Genomic DNA, 17,669 nt, shown 5'->3' on the forward strand with positions numbered 1-17,669 from the left:
ACAAGAGAAAAACACAGTTCTAGAAACAGGTGGGGGTAAAAAAGAACCAGAAAAAAAATTAAGGTGGAGGAGACAACAAAAACCAGAAACTAAAGAAACAAAAATGTAGGTGGAAATCAGTGAATAAATGAAGTACTATGGGGCCAGAACTAACAGTTAGGACAAAAACATGCAGAAATGCCTTAAGATAGGAATGCAACAAAGATCTAATGTTGTGCTTTTTGATTCTCTTTCAGCCCTGGCCTATGCCTGCATGTCTGCTTTCATTCCTAAATACCTGTATAACTTCTTTTTAAAAGATAACTCTCATGTGATTCAAGGTAAATTTTTGTTTTTAAATCTCCTTACATACCTTCCTCTTTAGAAGCACATCTGAATCGATACTTATTTGTGGTGGTGGAAAGTGCAGTCAATTATCAGCTGACTATTTATTTATTTATTTCTTAGTTTTTTATACTGCCCTGTCCCCAAGGGGCTCAGGGCGGTTTACAACATAAAATCTAATACACTACTAAAGAGGAGCAAACAATAAAAACAATGTACATAGGCTCCAACAATTTAAATTACTAAAATAAGCGATAAAATCCCATTTAAAACAGTGGTGACCCTGTAAAGTTTTCCAAGCAAGAGACCTTACAAGTGGTTTGCCATTTCCTGCGTGGGCTGAGAGAATTCTGAGAGAACTGCGACTTGCCCAAAGTCACCCAGCAGGCTTCGTGTGGAGGAATGGGAAATCAAACCCGGTTCTCCAGATTACAGTCCACTGCTCTTAGCCTCTGTGCCACATTAGCTCTACATTTACCACTTAGTTCTTGCAAATATGCAGAAGATCGCATATGCACACACAAGAAAAGGAAAATGCTAACCACTATCATAAAAGCAAAGCTGTGAAGCCGAGGCAAACATAGGCTTGACATCCTAATTCAAGACATTTACATCTCATCACAATATTAATTCACTCTTACTTTATGACTTCCTATTGATGGAAAAGTTTGGACTACCACTCTGTATGGTTTTTCTTTCATGCTTTTCTTGTCATAGGAGTATAATTTGAAATTAGACTGTTACATATGTAAAATGAAATGTGAAACTTTACTGTCTTCATTGTTTTTGAGAGTCTTTCTTAAGCCACCTGTATAGTTCATCACTGTGGAATTTAGGAAAGATGTTAGAGAGCTGTCAAAATAGTGAGACAGAAGGTACATACAGCTTTTTTAAAGTTCAGAAACTTTTAGGCCCACTTCGCCCAGCCAATAAGCATGGGTGTAGAATGGTAAAAAAACCCATGGGGAGGTGGTGGTGGTATTTCATACAGATCTTGCCCCTAAAATGAGTCTGCCTCATGTTATTTTCCCCAAACTGAGTTTTTTGAGAATCGCACTATTCGCAAGTCTTTTCAAAAATCCCAGGCTGTAGCCGCTTGGAAACAAACGACCGGGCAGGAAGCGCTTTATTTGCCTCCATTTTCTTTTTTGAAATTTTGCGGCTACGCAGGTGCAGATAGTCGTTCTGTGAGACGTCAGCATGGCTGTGGGGGTTCATTTATGCATGCCTGCGTAGCTAATCATCAATGGGAAGTAAATTTAATTTTTTTAAAAAGAGACACATCTCCAAGCGAAGCTACAACATTGTTTCTGTGGGCTCCAATCGCAGCCTGCACGGATGCATGCGAACAGGAAAACAGGTCACTTTATCCCGACTGTAACCCGCTATACATTTGCTGTGCAGAAAGGGCCATAGTGAGTTATAAAAAACGACCTTACAGCTCCATTTAGAACAAAGAGAAATGTTTTCTTAGATCTGGATATGAACTTAGAAGCATCTAAAGAAGCCCTGTTATAAAGGCAATAGCTTTGATTAAAAGAGTAGTGTTGAAAGGGCAGTGGGGGGTGGGGGTGGGTGACATAAGAGGAAACATTAAAAGATAATGTTTATTTGGGAAATGACATATTTTAGGGTAGATTATGGAACTGTAATTTAATTGTACAGAGAATATAAGTTGAGAACTTCCTGCTGAGTGTTTCTGTTACTGGGGATATTTCATAATACTGAAAAGCTTATTTTAGAGGATGAAATAAACTTTGTAAAAGGGAGAAAATATGCTTATTAAGCTGCACCAGACCAGACCAAATCATCTCATGACAGCATGATATTGCAAAGAAACTAAAAACTAGTATCTTTCGAAAGATGAGATGGTCTCTGGCTCTTTTACAGCCCAGATACTGAATAGCCAGCTAATACAACCAGCCAGCCATTCCTGTAACATAATTCCTCGGAAGCAAGGGCGTACCACCCAGGGGGACATATGGGGTCAAATGTCCCCGGGCTGTGACCATTTAGTCACATGGGGGTGGGTGGAAAATCACCCCCACACCCCTCCTCCTTCTCCCCCCCCCCCCCAGATCCATACACTGACTTCAAGACCTGGTGCAAAAAAAGTTGTTTGGTCATGGTGGGAGAGGGCGACCACCCATACAGAGGGCAACCACCCATACAGAGGGGTGGGAGTGGAAAACTCAGATTTTGCACCAGACTACATTTTCCCTAGATATGCCTCTGCTCAGAAGTATGCTCAGTCTATCGAAAGACTTGCCTAGCTGGTGGTGGTGGAAAGTGCCATCAAGTTGCAGCCAACATGGCAACTCTGTAAGAGACATTCAGAGGTGATTTGCCATTGCTTACCTCTGCATTGCAACCTTGGATTTCTTTTGGTGGTCTCCCATCCACAAATTAACCAAGGGTGTCCCATCTGATGTTCCAATGTCCAGGTGAGGGCATAACTGCCTAGCTAGGATTGTATAAATGCCCCAGTGGAAACATTCCCTTCACCCCTTGTGACAACTGAACTTTGCTAATTGATCACTGGTTTTATTGTTTTTTATGTTTTCTGACTCACTTTCAAAACTTCTTGAATAGCTGAATCATAGATCTGCTAACCTTGGGTTCGTGCGCACAATTTTTACAAAGGCTTCTCTAATTACTGGAACTGTAGGGACAGCATGTCCAGATCCTATGCAGAGGTATCACTTCATACGATCCATATCTTCATCCACTTCTAACTGGATTGAGATCATGAGCAGCACCTTGAATCCCAAAAGTTGCTGCACGAAAACCATCAACTGTACACATCAGTCCAACAATAAGCATGCCATCTACAATTTCTAAACTTTGTCCTACATTGACACAAAAGTAGGCTTTTAAAATCCATTTCTGTGCATGCAAATGGAAGACCAATTACAGGTTTATAGCTGTAGGATATCAAATTATCTGAAGGAATAATTTGTATCTTCTGAGCTAATGCTGTTTTGCTGAACCCAAATGATCCATTTTCATGAAGGGATGTATGCCTTTAATGGAAGCTTAATTAACCATATAATCCCACACAGCAATTATATTTTATGAGACTGGCTAGTCAAATAAAGATGACATTTAACAAGGTATAGCATATCCCTGTAGAATCACTGAAGGCACGAATCTCTTGTTTAAAAAAGAAATATGCTTTCAGGAAGCTAATTGTGAATTTGTTTTTATCAGCACGTAGCTGAGTTGTATGTGATGGCTAGTTTTAAATACAAAAAATAAATTAAATAAAAATAATATGTTAGGGTTAGGGTTAAGGCAAGCACAGGGGCACAGGCTTGCCTTAGTGTTACATTGTGTTCTAGGGCGCAGTCCGAGAACAGGGCTATGGTCAGTTTCAGGTTTCGGGTTTTTATTACAATTTTGGAAACAATTTATGACTGAATAAATAAAATAAAAAATAGTAAGTTAGGGTTAGGGTTAAGGCAAGAGCAGGGGCTGATGCTTGCCTCTGTGTTACATTAAGTACTAGGGTGCTGTCTGAGAATATGTCTATGGTCAGTTTCAGGTTTTGGGTTTTTGTAAAAATAACCCTAACTTATTATTTTTATTTAATTTATTCAGTCATAAATTGTTCCCAAAATTGTAACAAAAGCCCAAAACCTGAAAATGTGTATAGCCCTATTCTTGGACTGTGCCCTAGAATTCAACGTAACACTAAGGCAAGCCTGAGCCCCTGCCCTTGCCTTAACCCTAACCCTAACTTATTATTTTTATTTAATTTATTCTGTCATAAAATGTTCCCAACATTGTAACAAAAACCCGAAACATGGAAGTGACATGGCGCTATTCTTGGACTGCACCCTAGAACTCAGCGTACTAGTGAGGCAGAAGTGGATAAGTGTGCAACAAATTTAGCAGAATAAGTCTATTGGGGTCTTCAGACTAAGCTGTGATAGAGTGGTTATACAATTTTAAAATTTTTTTACTTTTTCCTTGTCCCTTGATCTGTAAGCAGCAGTGGCATAGTGGTTAAGAGCAGGTGTACTCTAATCTGGAGGAACCAGGTTTGATTCCCCGATCTGCCGCTTGAGTTGTGGAGGCATATCTGGGGAATTCAGATTAGCCTGTGCACTCCCATACATGCCAGCTGGATGACCTTGGGCTAGTCACAGTTCTTCTGAGCTCTCTCAGCCCCACCTACCTCACAGGGTGTTTGTTGTGAGGGGGAAAGGGAAAGGAATTTGTAAGCCCCTTTGAATCTCATATAGAAAAGAAAGGGGGGATATAAATCCAACTCTTCTTCTAAAGATGGGGACAGAACTAAGTGTCTGAGTCTCTTTTTAAATTTTGTCTGCCTGCTATCTTTGAATATATAGTATGTTGTAAGGTTACCAATTAAAACTGGTGAGAGACAGCAAAAAAAAAAAGGATCAGTGCTAATAAGAGATCCCAGTATATCACGCCTGGCTTCTGCAAATAAAGGACAATGTAAACATGTTGGAAATGTTCAATTATTCTGCTTTTTTGCATCATCTGAATTCTTCATGGAGATACTGGCCCTTTTCTTCCTTCATAGCTATGCATCTGTGGGTGCCCAAGCACATATTGATTGGTCAAAGTAAATTGACCTTTCCCTTTCTCTACCACCAATGAATAAAAACTGGACATTCCTAATGTAAAACAATGAAAAATTAGATTTTCAAGCGTCTACTGAATGTTCTGAACAATCGTGGTGAATTACTTGAGCAGCCGCTTGTAGCTCCCAGCTAGTGGGTGGTCTGTTTCTGGCTTTTGTATATTCTTTCAGAAGGTCAGTGTGCCTTTTTTCTTGACTGACCCATTTTTTTGTTGCTAATATTTTATGAAGGGTTTTCCATAGCAATAAAAATGTTAAGTACCATCCAACATGTTCAACAATCCTTTATGTGTTAGTAGTGGTATAGCAGAAACAGATGGTCTTGAACTACTATTAATATGGTCACAAATACCCCCTGTGATTCCACAACTGTCAAACCCAGATTAGAAGTGAATGATATTTAAAGCAACTGCGACTCACTTTGTGTAGATCTGCCTGAATATAAATAGGCTAGACAAAATAATATCTACTGCAGCTTTTATGTTTCTGTCTGCTTTGAAGGAAAAGAAATAAAATAAAGAGATTTACCATTGGGTCGTAACTGCAATCCAATTGTGGCAATATTTTAAGATTTTAATTTTTTTTCTTCTCGACGCTATTTGGAATGGAAAGTCCAAGAAGCAGCTATTGTTTCTGATCCCTACTGTCAAATTCATTGCGAATTTTTAATTTTTTTTTCCCCTTTCATGTCTTGGAATTTCAGAATACTTGACGGTGTTTTCCCAGATGATTGCATTCCATGACCCTGAGCTGAGTAACCATCTCAATGAAATTGGCTTCATTCCAGATGTAAGTATGGATAGATATTCTCTATCAGTTTCACCATTATGACTTTTTCCAGGATATCTTGATAAATGTAGTTAGGAGACTTTCAAGATCTGTGGTACTGAGTCCATAGAATTTCATGGCCCAGGTTTCCTCAGGAAGCAGCAGAAGTTTGAAAGTTGTTTCAGTCTGTGGTAATATGAATGGCTCAGTACAAAACGTATTGTGGTACTGATGGCTGTTTTGTGTATGTCTTTGTATTCAGGTTGAATGCAAGATCCATAGGTGGAATGAGGTTCATTTTCCTTGTAACAGTGCCTATAGGGAGACGCTTACGTCAAGGAGCTTTGCAATTTAAAGATATCTCACTGTACATGGGGAGGGGCTGTGACTCAGTGGCCTTTGCTTGGCCTGCAGAAGGTCCCAGGTTCAACTCATGGTATCTCCAGTTAATGGATCAGGGAAAAGGTGTTATGAAAGACTAACCTCTGAGACTGTCAGGACTGGAACTCCCAGCATGCACCAGTTCCCGCCTTTTCCCAAAAAGTGCGGGAAAACAAACTGAGCAGCTACATCGCACTGGAGCTTCACTGCCAATGAGAGGCTAGACTCACTGGCCGGGGGGAGAAGCTGATTAGTTGCTGTCTGTTCTTGTAAATAGTTTAAATACTGGAACTGAGGACAAGAATCTTCAGTTCCAGCACCCTGTACCTAGGGCGACATAAGTCAACAAAGTTCTTCTTTTTTTAAGCTGCTTTGTTTGAGTGTGTTCAGCCTTACAGAGACTGGAGGGCTGCTGCCAGTCAGAGTGGACAATACTGACTTTGGAGGACCACTGGGCTGATTCATTGTAAGGTTGCTTCATGTGTATCATGTATACATGAATAGCATTGTCCACATAAGTAGGTCTATAGTCTTTTATTATATCCATCTGATAGGAGGTCTTGTTGCTGAGAAAATTGTGTTTCTGTACACGTGACAGAATTTCCATCAGGGTGAAGGACATACACTTCACCAATGAAACAGACCAGATCTTTGTGCTCGAGTACTAATCCTATCAAATCAAAAGCTGATTAATCTTTCAGGTTCCTGCTGTGGGAAAGATGATTTCTTGGCAATCTTCCACTCGTGTTGTGCTGTAAAGCTCTTAGAATATTGAGTGCGACCGAACAGCAAATGTTGTCAGCTGATGCAATGCTTGTTTTAAGCATTGTGTAAAACTGATAGAAAAAGTGAGTTTTTTAAAAAAAAAACCACATCTTCCTTACATTTTTATGTGTTCATTTCGTTCCACTATTGAAAAAATGTTAAATGAAAAGAACTCTCAGACTCAGAAGAAAATGTATGAAATTACTGTCCATAATTTCTGTGCAAATTATGAAAATAAGGCAGTTTCCCACTAACCTCTTGCAACAAAGACCACTATATTCAGTAGTTATTTTTTTTCTCTCCCTTTCAATATCAGCTTGCTGATTATAGAACAGTCCCTAGTTCAATAGTATTATCTGGTGATCCCTCAAGTGTTAGTTGATCATCACCAATAAGAAAAGGGTTAACCTACTAAGCAAGCATACATTTTGCAAGTTTGTGGTCCACCAACTGAAAACCACCAATAAGAATAGCGTTAACTAACTAAGCGATCATACATTTCGCATATGCGTAGACCAGGACTGTATGATTTTAACTTAAGGAGACAAACCTTGAAGTCCCAGTTTCTGTGATCTTTTCAATTAAGAAGGCAACACCTGTTTTAGGGAAGATGATTGAGAGATTTCTGGATGCTCATCTAGGAGTCACCTGTGCCTGTTCTGTCAGAAGGTACTTGCACCTCTCTGGCAGATTTTGTGTGCTGCAGAGAAGAAGTCCCCACCTCATGTTTTCAGAAGATATACCTTGCTTTTTAACATGTGACAGAAGAAGAAGGGAACCATGAATCACTCATTTCCCTCTTTTAGCATTAATACAGAATATACAAAGAGGCCAATAGAGTTGGCATAGATGTCAGATTTGACAGCGGGCAGACGTGACTCAATGACAATCCAGAGTTCATATTAGTCACCACTGACAGATTAGGTGATTCAGCACCAAGATTTTAAGTACCTGTTCTCAATAAAAAGAAACTCTCAAAAGCAGGACTGCTTCACGGGGTTATTGGGAGAATAACGGTCATAAGATTGCAAATACTTCGGGCGTTCTTTTTTAAATACAAAGTATAATTTAATACTGAAAGGTATTGATATGAAGTAATATTAGATACCATTCTATTGAAGAAATTAGTGGTTCGTACTGCCATCTTTCATATAAAAACTTTAGGGATGCAGTAACAATTTGAACAGTCTGATACTTGACTATACTGGAGTGACGTTGCTAGGGGGCAGTGTGTACTAAGAGTTCACTTCTAAAACTATTTCTCGGGAATTTTGTTTTTCCTTTTTCTTTCTTTTAAATGTCTCTGTTTTTTTTCTCCACCAAGGTAGAATGCTATAAAAAAAGATAATTCTAAATTTACCATAATTGCTTTCATAACAGAGCTACCTTTTCCCTATTTCTAGAATGTTTACGTTGGTGGGGAGGGCTCTTGCAGTGTACCTTTCATTTGGGGTAGTGCAGTCGAATACATGTTTATGATTTTTGTTTGTTTGTTTGTATTGATTACCTGTCAGACAAGAAGATCTGAAATGTCTTTGTGATTAGCTCAGCTTGGTAGTTCTAGTCTTAGAGCACGTTAATGGTCTCCATGGTGACCTCTTCATGTCTCAGTGATGTACAGATGGATATAAAAATGAATCCTATTCCTTTCCTTTGTGCAACTACAGGTAAGGGTTGCAATGGAAGGAAGGAATTGTGAACCACAAGTGCAGCTGGAGTTTTGTGGGGGGTTTTCAGAACAGTTTCTGGTACCAGAGAAACCGATTGCCCTTTGACAGTGAAATTAATGCAAAATTATCTTTGGCTGTACTCCCAAGTTCCCTGCCTTGAATTGTATGAGATGCACAGTCCTTCTGCTGAATCTCTAAGTCTATAAGTGAGAGCACTTTAGAGTTGTGTTCTTTTAGATTTTTAGCAAAAAAATCATACCTTATTGGCTGTAGCTAGTGAACAACCAGTGCAGTCAGGGCACATTGCCAGCAAGTTACTGGGAAGATGTCTGGAGGGCCATCTCTCTCTTGGCTCCTCTTCTATCTAAAGGTCCTTCAAGCCATTCCCCCTCACTCCATAGGATGCTGATCTCACTGTTAGACCTGTTGCCAGCCCTGCTTCACCTTTACTCCAACCCAGGAATCCCAAACCTTTTTTGAGCCTGCGGACACGTTTGTAATTGTGACATGGCATGGTGTTGGCAGCACCAAAATGGCTGCCGCAGTAGGCAAAGCCAGCCACAAAATGATTTCCACAGCTTAACTTCAGTGACACAATGCAAATCCTGCACAGCCAATCAAAAGCCTTACTGTGCAAAAGCCCTACCACCCACTTCTTAAAAACACTTGGTGGGCACCAGAAAAGGTGTTGATAGGTGCCATTGGGGACCCCTGCTCTAACCCACCCATGCCTGCAACTGCTAGATTACATCCTTGCTTCTGAACAGGTTGGGTGCTTGCTTAGAGGAACATTGCAAAGTAGATGGGGAAGGAGGGTGGTTGCTGGCCTGCCTCCTATGCCTGTTTAAAGGAAGCAAGAAGAGGGGCAGTTTAGCTTTTACTTTTCCCTTTCTTAAAACCGCTGGATTGGTTTGTGCTTCTCCTTCGCCTTCTAGTTCAGCTTGATTAATAGACATTATATCTCCCCCACCCCCACCCCCCAAAAAAAGAAAGGAGGAGGGGAAGAGAAATGCTGGTCTATTCCAGATATAACAACAAAGTAAAGCGTCACCACATTTAAGACAGAGGAGAAGAGGTACAGGGAGCAGCTTGTGTAGATGAGTTGTTTTGCTACTGTTGGTGGTTTAGGGATAGCTGCCACCACAGACAGACCTACACACTGGCTACAGGACTCTGGAGGATCTGCGGGATGTGTTTCTGTGCACACAAAATCAAAGAGGTGAAGTAAAGCCCCATAAATATGCCATGTTTTTTCCCCCACATCTTTGGCACCATTGGGCGGTTGTTTTTTCACACCTGTACACACAAACAGGCCTTCAGGTGCTTTAGACTTCTTTAGCCAGAGCATCCAGGATGGAATGTTCGTCAAAAATAACTGTAGTGCCGAAAGGTTGACCAGACATTTGGTGGCTGAATAATGGATGACTCATTTGGTGGATGACTCATTTACATCTCACACTTTTGTCAGATTCCAGGGAGGCTTAAGTGCCGCCTTCTCCTGTATGAAACTACCCATCCACTCCATTCATCTGTGGAGATTATGCTTTAGGTGTTCCCACTATCTGAGGTTAGATGGTAACTTTAGAAAGGGCCCTTTTGGTCATGGCATTGAAACTTTGGGAGGAGGTTTCATCAGTCTCTCTGTGTTGTTGAACTAACTCTATTTTTGGAACCTGGGCCAGGAACTCTTCTTTCCCTAGACATTTGGCTAGAGCAGGCACTTTTTCCAAAGTACCAGTACATTTTCCCTGCCAAAACCACAGGTCTATACGTAGACAATCAGCCCGTCTGAACCTTCTGGTTCTAAGAGTTTCAGCCAATAATCCTGTCATTCGCTCTGACTGAGTTCTAAACTCTATGCACTCACAGCATGTCACTCCCACACACAGACTTTGTGGGGTATTAACCTTTCACAGTCAGGTTTTTCTGCCTCTGCATGCTGCTAGCCTTGAAGTAGCATTATACAGATTGCCATTTTCCTTAGGTCCAATCATTGTACAATTTTAGAAATATAGGAAAATTTTCTGAGGTTTTAGATTGCAAAATTGGTGATGTGTTAACTATAATTGAGATGTAAGCTACAATCTGCCTTTACGATGCTTACGCCGACTGTCATTTCAATTAGACAATCCAGAACTACTGCAGTAATACAATTGAAAATGTACCATGAGCTGCTTTAACAGTGTTTTTTCCATGTTGTTGTTTTAGCTCTATGCTATTCCTTGGTTTCTCACAATGTTCACACGTGAGTATGACCTTTTCTCAGCATTTCTGCATTTTGCTTTTATTTATATTATGTTTTATGTACCTTGCAAAGTTTGAGCTCCTTCAGCAATAGCTTCACTTTGTCCTTAAGAACAGTGGGTGGGATCTTAAGCTGTGCCACGCCCATGTTCCTCTGGAGTTAGGTGCTTTTCAGCTGCTTGAAGGACACTGATCATGTAAACAGAAGCACTTGGCACCTAGAGGATAATATACAGGAGTGGAGACCAAGCGTTCTGCTTTGGGTTCCCATTGGGGTGAAATGCAGTAAATAAAAACAAAGTATGATTGAAATGAATAAATAACCAAAAATAATTTTCTGTTCCCCCATTAGTTGTATTTACACTGCGATCTTATACTCTGTGTAGTTTAAATTATCAGTGCAGGTTCTCTGTATTCATTCTCCACCCAAGTGGTTTATTTTTCTTCTTTTAAAAATGGTGTCCCGGTTGGGTTCATGCACATATATACAAATCACCTCTATAAAGTAGGAGAAAGTGACAAACATATCAAAAAGTTTTACTTACCTGAATCAAACACATATATTAACATGCATTTAATCACATAACACACAGAACCGCTTCCCAGATATCTGTATTGTCTCTCAAGTGGATTCCGCATGGGCCAAAAACAGCGGTGTGAAAATAGTGTGACAATGGTGTAAAATGGTTTAAAACAGTGTAAAGGGGTTTACACCATTTTCATACCATTTTCACACCACAGTTTTTGGCCCATGCGGAATCCACCCCAGTTAAACTCAAAAGCATCAATACATAAATGACCATTTTAAACAAGAGGAAACCTTCACAAAAATGTTGTTTCAGTTTTTTGAAAGTATATACTAAATGCTTCTTGATATCGCAAAGCTGAGAACAACTGATAAAAAAATATAGGGGCAATAAACTTCCTTGAAAGTTGACGAGCCATGAAACTTCCCAAATTGGGAAAATGCCTTCCATTTTCAACTTCAACAGCTCTGGATTGCAAATAAAAATGAATATCCCATCACACAAAAATTCAGGGAAAACTTTCCATATTGTAAAAAGGTTACCTTTTAAAACATATATACCACAACAACAGATGAAAAAATACCACATTTTTGGCTCACCCAACCAAACAACCACATGGCAGAAAACCCTACCACATGGAAAACTAGTCATTGAGGCCTACCCTTTGTTCCTGCTAATTCTTACATACCTTGACTAATTATTTTATCATTTCCTGATTGAACAGTTCTTGGCTACTTCTCTGGTAAATAAGCAGAATGTGTTTCTGGGACAAAACAAATCAGTCCATGAAAGAAACAGCTGGGAAGTATGATTCGTGTCAGTATTCACATCTTTTTCCTTTGGGTTCATTAATACTTTTCTGCATAAATACAGGGTATTTCAGGAAGTTGGGAAAAATCCTTGAAGAGTTTGGGGAGCAAAATATATAATTTACTTTAGGCATTTAATATATTGAAATGCATTATGGATTGTCTTGGGGAGAAATAAATCTTAGTATGAAAACAAATCTTTCTAAACAAGGTTAGATACAGTTTGTTCCCAAATTACCATGCAATAACCTTGTGCTTGTGGTGCTGCTTATGGAAAAAAATAGTTACATTTTATATGAAATATAGGGCTGTCAACCAGTTAAAATTCTTTGCTGCAGTAACAAATTTAATCAATGAATTAATTGATTAAGCAACCTAACGTCATCTGGTTTCCCGTGGATGACTTCTGAATTTTGAGAAGGTCGTGCTTCTAGTCTTGGAAAATGTCCAGTTTTGTGGTATATGTTAAGCAATTGGAAATCTTCCATGTTCCAAGGGTTACTTGTAACAACCATTCCTTTCCAACTGGTTGTTGTGAGTTTTCCGGGCTGTATGGCCGTGGTTTGGTAGGTCTTGTTCCTAATGTTTCGCCTGCATCTGTGGCTGGCATCTTCAGAGGTGCATCACAGAGAGAAGTCTGTTACAGTGTGATTTGCTACTGTTGGTGGTTTAGGGATGTGTAACAGACTTCTCTCTGTGATGCACTACTGAAGATGTCAGCCACAGATGCAGGTGAAATGTTAGGAACAAGACCTACCAGACCACGGCTACAACGCCCAGAAAACCCACAACAACCAGTTGAATCTGGCTGTGAAAGCCTTTGACAATACATTCTCCTCCAACTTCTCCTGATACTGGCTGTCATGTCTTTTTCACTCTTTTTCCTGTGAAGAAATAGTGCATGTCAACAGTTTGAAAAACAGAGTAATTGGTCAAACCAAATGGAAGGACATGTCCTCAGTAATCTTAAAATAAAATTTTTGCCTGTCCTTTGCTGGAAGATTGTTGACACTCAAACAAGGAGGATCCATCACCAATCTATTTTTTTAACCTTTCTTTCAAATCTCCTTGGGTCGCTTCGTCTTCGTATCATTTTTTCAGTCTCCTGATCCTTGCCTTCTTGTTTATTTAATTGCAACATTTGTAAACCCTTCCCCCTTTCAGCCCTCATCTGGTTCACAAAGATTATCCAAAGGTATATGTAGAATGATACTCCCATCGGTGGAGAAGGAAGGGTGATTTTTTTGGTAATTTTTACTCCTTCCCAGTTCCTTTACCCTCAGGAACATAATTAGAGGAGGCATAATTGGGTTGCATATTTGAGTGGACTGTAATGGGGAAACAGTATTCTGAATAAGATGGAGGAAGTAGGGGAGTCTCTGTCCACCGAATTTACTAGCTTTGGATCCAGCTTTTGGTTATTAGAATATTATATTTAATCCACTTGTTAATATTTTAGACTTCAAAGATAAGTTTTAAAAGTTGCTCTGCTTCAATTAATGTTTATGTGCTGTTTTGCAGATGTCTTTCCCTTGCACAAAATCTTTCATCTTTGGGATACGCTACTACTTGGGAATTCTTCCTTCCCGTTCTGTATTGGAGTGGCAATTTTGCAGCAGTTGAGGGATCGGCTTCTTTCTAATGGCTTCAATGAATGCATTTTGCTCTTCTCTGATTTACCAGGTATTAAAATCTATTAGGCTTATTTCTATGTTGACTTGCCCTTTGTTACTGTGCTCACGGTTCTGAAGACTAGAGTCGTCTTTACTTGACTCATGAGATCCCTTCCCCATAAGTTAACATGGATGTCCAAAATGATGGGGCGGACTGTGAGCTGTCGCTCGAGCCCTGGACTGCGGACCGTGAGCGGGCGGGTGCTTCGTCTCGCGGTCTGCTTCCCCCCACCCCCCAAATGCGGCGGGCAAGCCTCGATTCGGCCACTGAGTCCAAGGCCACTTTCCCGGCTGCTCTGATAGCCGGTTCACATTGGCGCCCGGTGTCCACAAGTCCCTTGAATGGACACCCCTCTAAAAAGTGAAGCTCCAGATACGGGCGGGAAGGCTACTGATGGGCGTTTCTACCGCTGCTACGGTGGTGCCGGCTGTGCCCCGATGGTGATCCTGGGCTCGTGGCCTTTATTGAATCGGCGGCAGGCAGCATGTGGGAGCAGGAGGGATCAGCTGTCGCGCAGCTGGTTCCCACTGGAGCGGGCAACTCCTGCGGGATGTTTGTCCCGCACACCTGAAGATATGAACTGGCTCCCTTGGTGTGTAGAGGTCAATGACTCCCGGAGCGACAAACAGTCCCTGCTCAGCGGCCGGAGGCCTTGGGCAAGACCAACCCGATGGCCTCTGGGGGGATGGGAATGCAGCTGTACTGGGTTGGAACAACGAGGATCTCATTGGGAAACTTGACCCGGGGAAAGAGGCTGGAGGTGCAGGAGAGGGAGATACCGCTGGGGAGGAGGTGGCTTGGGTTGGTCTTGGCTCTCCGGGGCTGATTTAATATTCTCCTCCTTGGTCCTGGGCTGGGGAGAGGCCCGGGTAAGAAGTTTCCCGACGGGCACTCGCTTCTCCAATGGAAACCCTCCCGGCATCGGGGGCATTTGGTCCGGGGGAGCTTTCCCTGGGGGCCTTCGTCTCCCAGGGGAGAACCACTCCTCCGTCGGGGTAGTTAGCCAAGCCCCCCACCGGGCGACCACCACAATCCCCTCCGGAAGTGTCCCCGCTTACGCAGAGTTGAAGCACTTCGTCTTGGGGTTGTCCCGGGTGGTGAGGAGAGTGCTGCGAGAGCTGAGGAGGGCCTGGCCTGATGAGCCGGAAGATCCAATATCCTGGCTTAAAGCCTTAAGCATAGCCGAGCCAGCTTCGGGGTTCTTTCCCTAAGCCTGTGATAAGCCCTCGCAAGTGCGCACTCAGCTGGGAGTATGCGTTCTCCTTGGCCCGAGGCAGATGAGGGAGCTGCTGTGTTGGGCTGCGTCGTTGTCGAATTCCTGCCTCTGCAGGGGCCTCCTGGGAGCCTGTTCAGGAATTCAGCTGTGAAAGGTTCCTGGAGAGGCTTCCTGCCCGTCAACGTTGGAAAAGCTCTGGAGTCGGCTGTCCGGCAGCGGGGCACTCTTACAAAGCCTTGTAGGCGCAGTCAGAGAGCAACTTATGGGTGTGATGCCTCCGGCAGGAGCCTAGATTCATGCTTGGCCCGTGGGGAAGGGCGAAGCCTTCGCAGCCACCATAGAGCTGAGCTGGCGGTATGAAGAGAGCGCCGCCAGAGGCTGCTCCCTCTGCTTATGCATTGTTGGCGGTATTAGCTTTTCCCAAACAACAAATTGCACAGGGTTCAAGAGCATGCCGTGTGAAAAGTGGTTTTCCAGTTCCTCCGGAACCATTACGTGCAGATTCCGCATGGACGTGACTTCCCCTAACATGCCTCTCACATAGGGGCTGGTGATCCCCACGTCCCGTATTGCCTTGCGAAGCTCAGTGAGAACGTTATAGCCTATGGGGCGATACTCAACGACCCGTTGGACGGCGCCATCCTCCCCCACGTGGTCAGTGTAGTGGGCTGGGCAGACGAGGAGGAGGTCGGCATCGTCTTCCGTCAGGGTTTCCTTCCTCTGCAGATCGTGGGTAATACGCTCTGCTAGAGTTTTGTATCTGTCAATTCTAGACCACTTTCACATGCAAAGCTGCCTCAAGCCATATCACAAGAACATAAGAACATAAGAACAAGCCAGCTGGATCAGACCAGAGTCCATCTAGTCCAGCTCTCTGCTACTCGCAGTGGCCCACCAGGTGCCTTTGGGAGCTCACATGCAGGAGGTGAAAGCAATGGCCTTCTGCGGCTGTTGCTCCCGAGCACTTGGACTGTTGGGCATTTGCAATCTCAGATCAAAGAGGATCAAGATTGGTAGCCATAAATCGACTTCTCCTCCATAAATCTGTCCAAGCCCCTTTTAAAGCTATCCAGTTTAGTGGCCATCACCACCTCCTGTCGCAGCATATTCCAAACACCAATCACACGCTGCATGAAGAAGTGTTTCCTTTTATTAGTCCTAATTCTTCCCCCCAGCATTTTCAATGTATGCCCCCTGGTTCATACTTCTTAGGACTTGCTTTTAATGTTATCGCCCTTCTCAATTATCAGATAGGTTCCCACTTGATGAGCTGTGGTGCTACTGATACTTTAGAAGTCGTGTTCCTTATTCGCTGTGGGGCAGATCTAGAAATTAATGCAGTCCCTTCACCCAGGAAGGCATGGCTTCACGTGCAAATGTGCCTCACCTCCTTGTGAAGTGAACAAAACATATCCCCTCCATACAATCACTCCATACTGTGCCAAGGAAACACATCTTGCAGTGACATGCCTCTGAAGATGCTAGCCATAAATGTGGGCAAAACTACCAGACTTTGACCACACAGCCTGAAAAGCCCACAACATCCACATGGGTTTGGCCTGAACAGGGAGGCCATTGTTGCTGAAAGGTCTGTTTTTTTTTGGAAAAGTTCCTTTAGATCGTTGATTAAGCACCATATGTGAATGCAGAAAGTCCTGGCTGAGTTCCTGGCAATTCCCATTGAAGGCTCTCTAATTGCAAGGTTGGGAGAAACTTCAAAGAATCACTGCCTGTCAGACAGGGTAAAAACTACAGTAGTGTAGTCTAATTTCTTGTGAGACAGATATGCAAGTCATTGGATGCTTCACTCATGTGGGTATAATCCCTGATACTAAGTGTTGTTCAAAATATCTTGTGCCTTCACCTTGTGACAAGGAGAACTGATATTTGCCAGTGGGAAATCTCCTGAACCCTTTTCTAGACTCAGCAGTTTTCCTCAGAATTCCACGATCAATAAGCGACATCTCAGTGTCATTCCGTTCATCCGGCTTTCTCTCTCCGTCCCACACAATTTTTCCCTAGTGACTGCTTCAGCACAGTGCTTGACAGCTCTGTTAACTTTTTGTTCAGAGGGACGTATGATTGTTGAAAATGTCAATCATTTTGTAATTTAGGGAGATTTGTAATAAAGCAGCATCTAGTGGCAGCAGTGCCCTTCCATTGGCCTTTAAAACCTTTCCCTCAGGCTTTATGTACACAATAACCGATCATAAGATGAAAACCCCTAAACATGCCTCAGATTTGTTTCAGGATCATAAAGCAGAGCCTGAACAGTGTACTGTATGCAGAACAGACAAGGGATCCTTTTGTTACGTTTAGTAACTCGGAGCTCTGATTCCCAAAGTTTCAATTTTGCAAATTTAATTAAAATGTTAAAAATATTTCACATTTGCTGTACCTCCTAATTTGTAATTTGTTGTAGACTGCCTTGAGCAGTTCTTTCAGGAGAGAAGGCTGAGAATTGAACCAAGTAAATATCTCCCTTGGTTTCCTTTGAACCACCTATGTGTTTGTGTAGGCTAGAAATTAATGATGGGAATTGTAGTCCATGAACATCTGAAGTGCCAGAGTTGGACACTCCTGGTGTATCATGTACGTCAGTGATCCATAGGGGCTTGGTTAGGATCAGGCCAATGTTCTGAAACAGCAGGGCATTGTAAAAGGATAATTATGTAT

General features: G+C 42.2%; 1 protein-coding gene across 3 annotated transcripts in view; it reads left to right on the top strand.

The window, feature by feature from the left end:
* The window catches only part of TBCK (TBC1 domain containing kinase), a 103,682-nt gene that overhangs the window by 53,216 nt on the left and 32,797 nt on the right, over positions 1 to 17,669 (top strand). For all 3 annotated transcript variants that reach the window (XM_048509552.1, XM_048509553.1, XM_048509554.1), the window contains 4 exons: positions 237 to 320; positions 5,643 to 5,728; positions 10,732 to 10,768; positions 13,625 to 13,786. In XM_048509552.1, the coding sequence (XP_048365509.1) occupies positions 237 to 320; positions 5,643 to 5,728; positions 10,732 to 10,768; positions 13,625 to 13,786 (369 nt within the window). The remainder of the gene's footprint in view (positions 1 to 236; positions 321 to 5,642; positions 5,729 to 10,731; positions 10,769 to 13,624; positions 13,787 to 17,669) is intronic.

This window comes from Sphaerodactylus townsendi, linkage group LG10 (genome assembly GCF_021028975.2).
Source record: "Sphaerodactylus townsendi isolate TG3544 linkage group LG10, MPM_Stown_v2.3, whole genome shotgun sequence".
Taxonomy (NCBI): domain Eukaryota; kingdom Metazoa; phylum Chordata; class Lepidosauria; order Squamata; family Sphaerodactylidae; genus Sphaerodactylus; species Sphaerodactylus townsendi.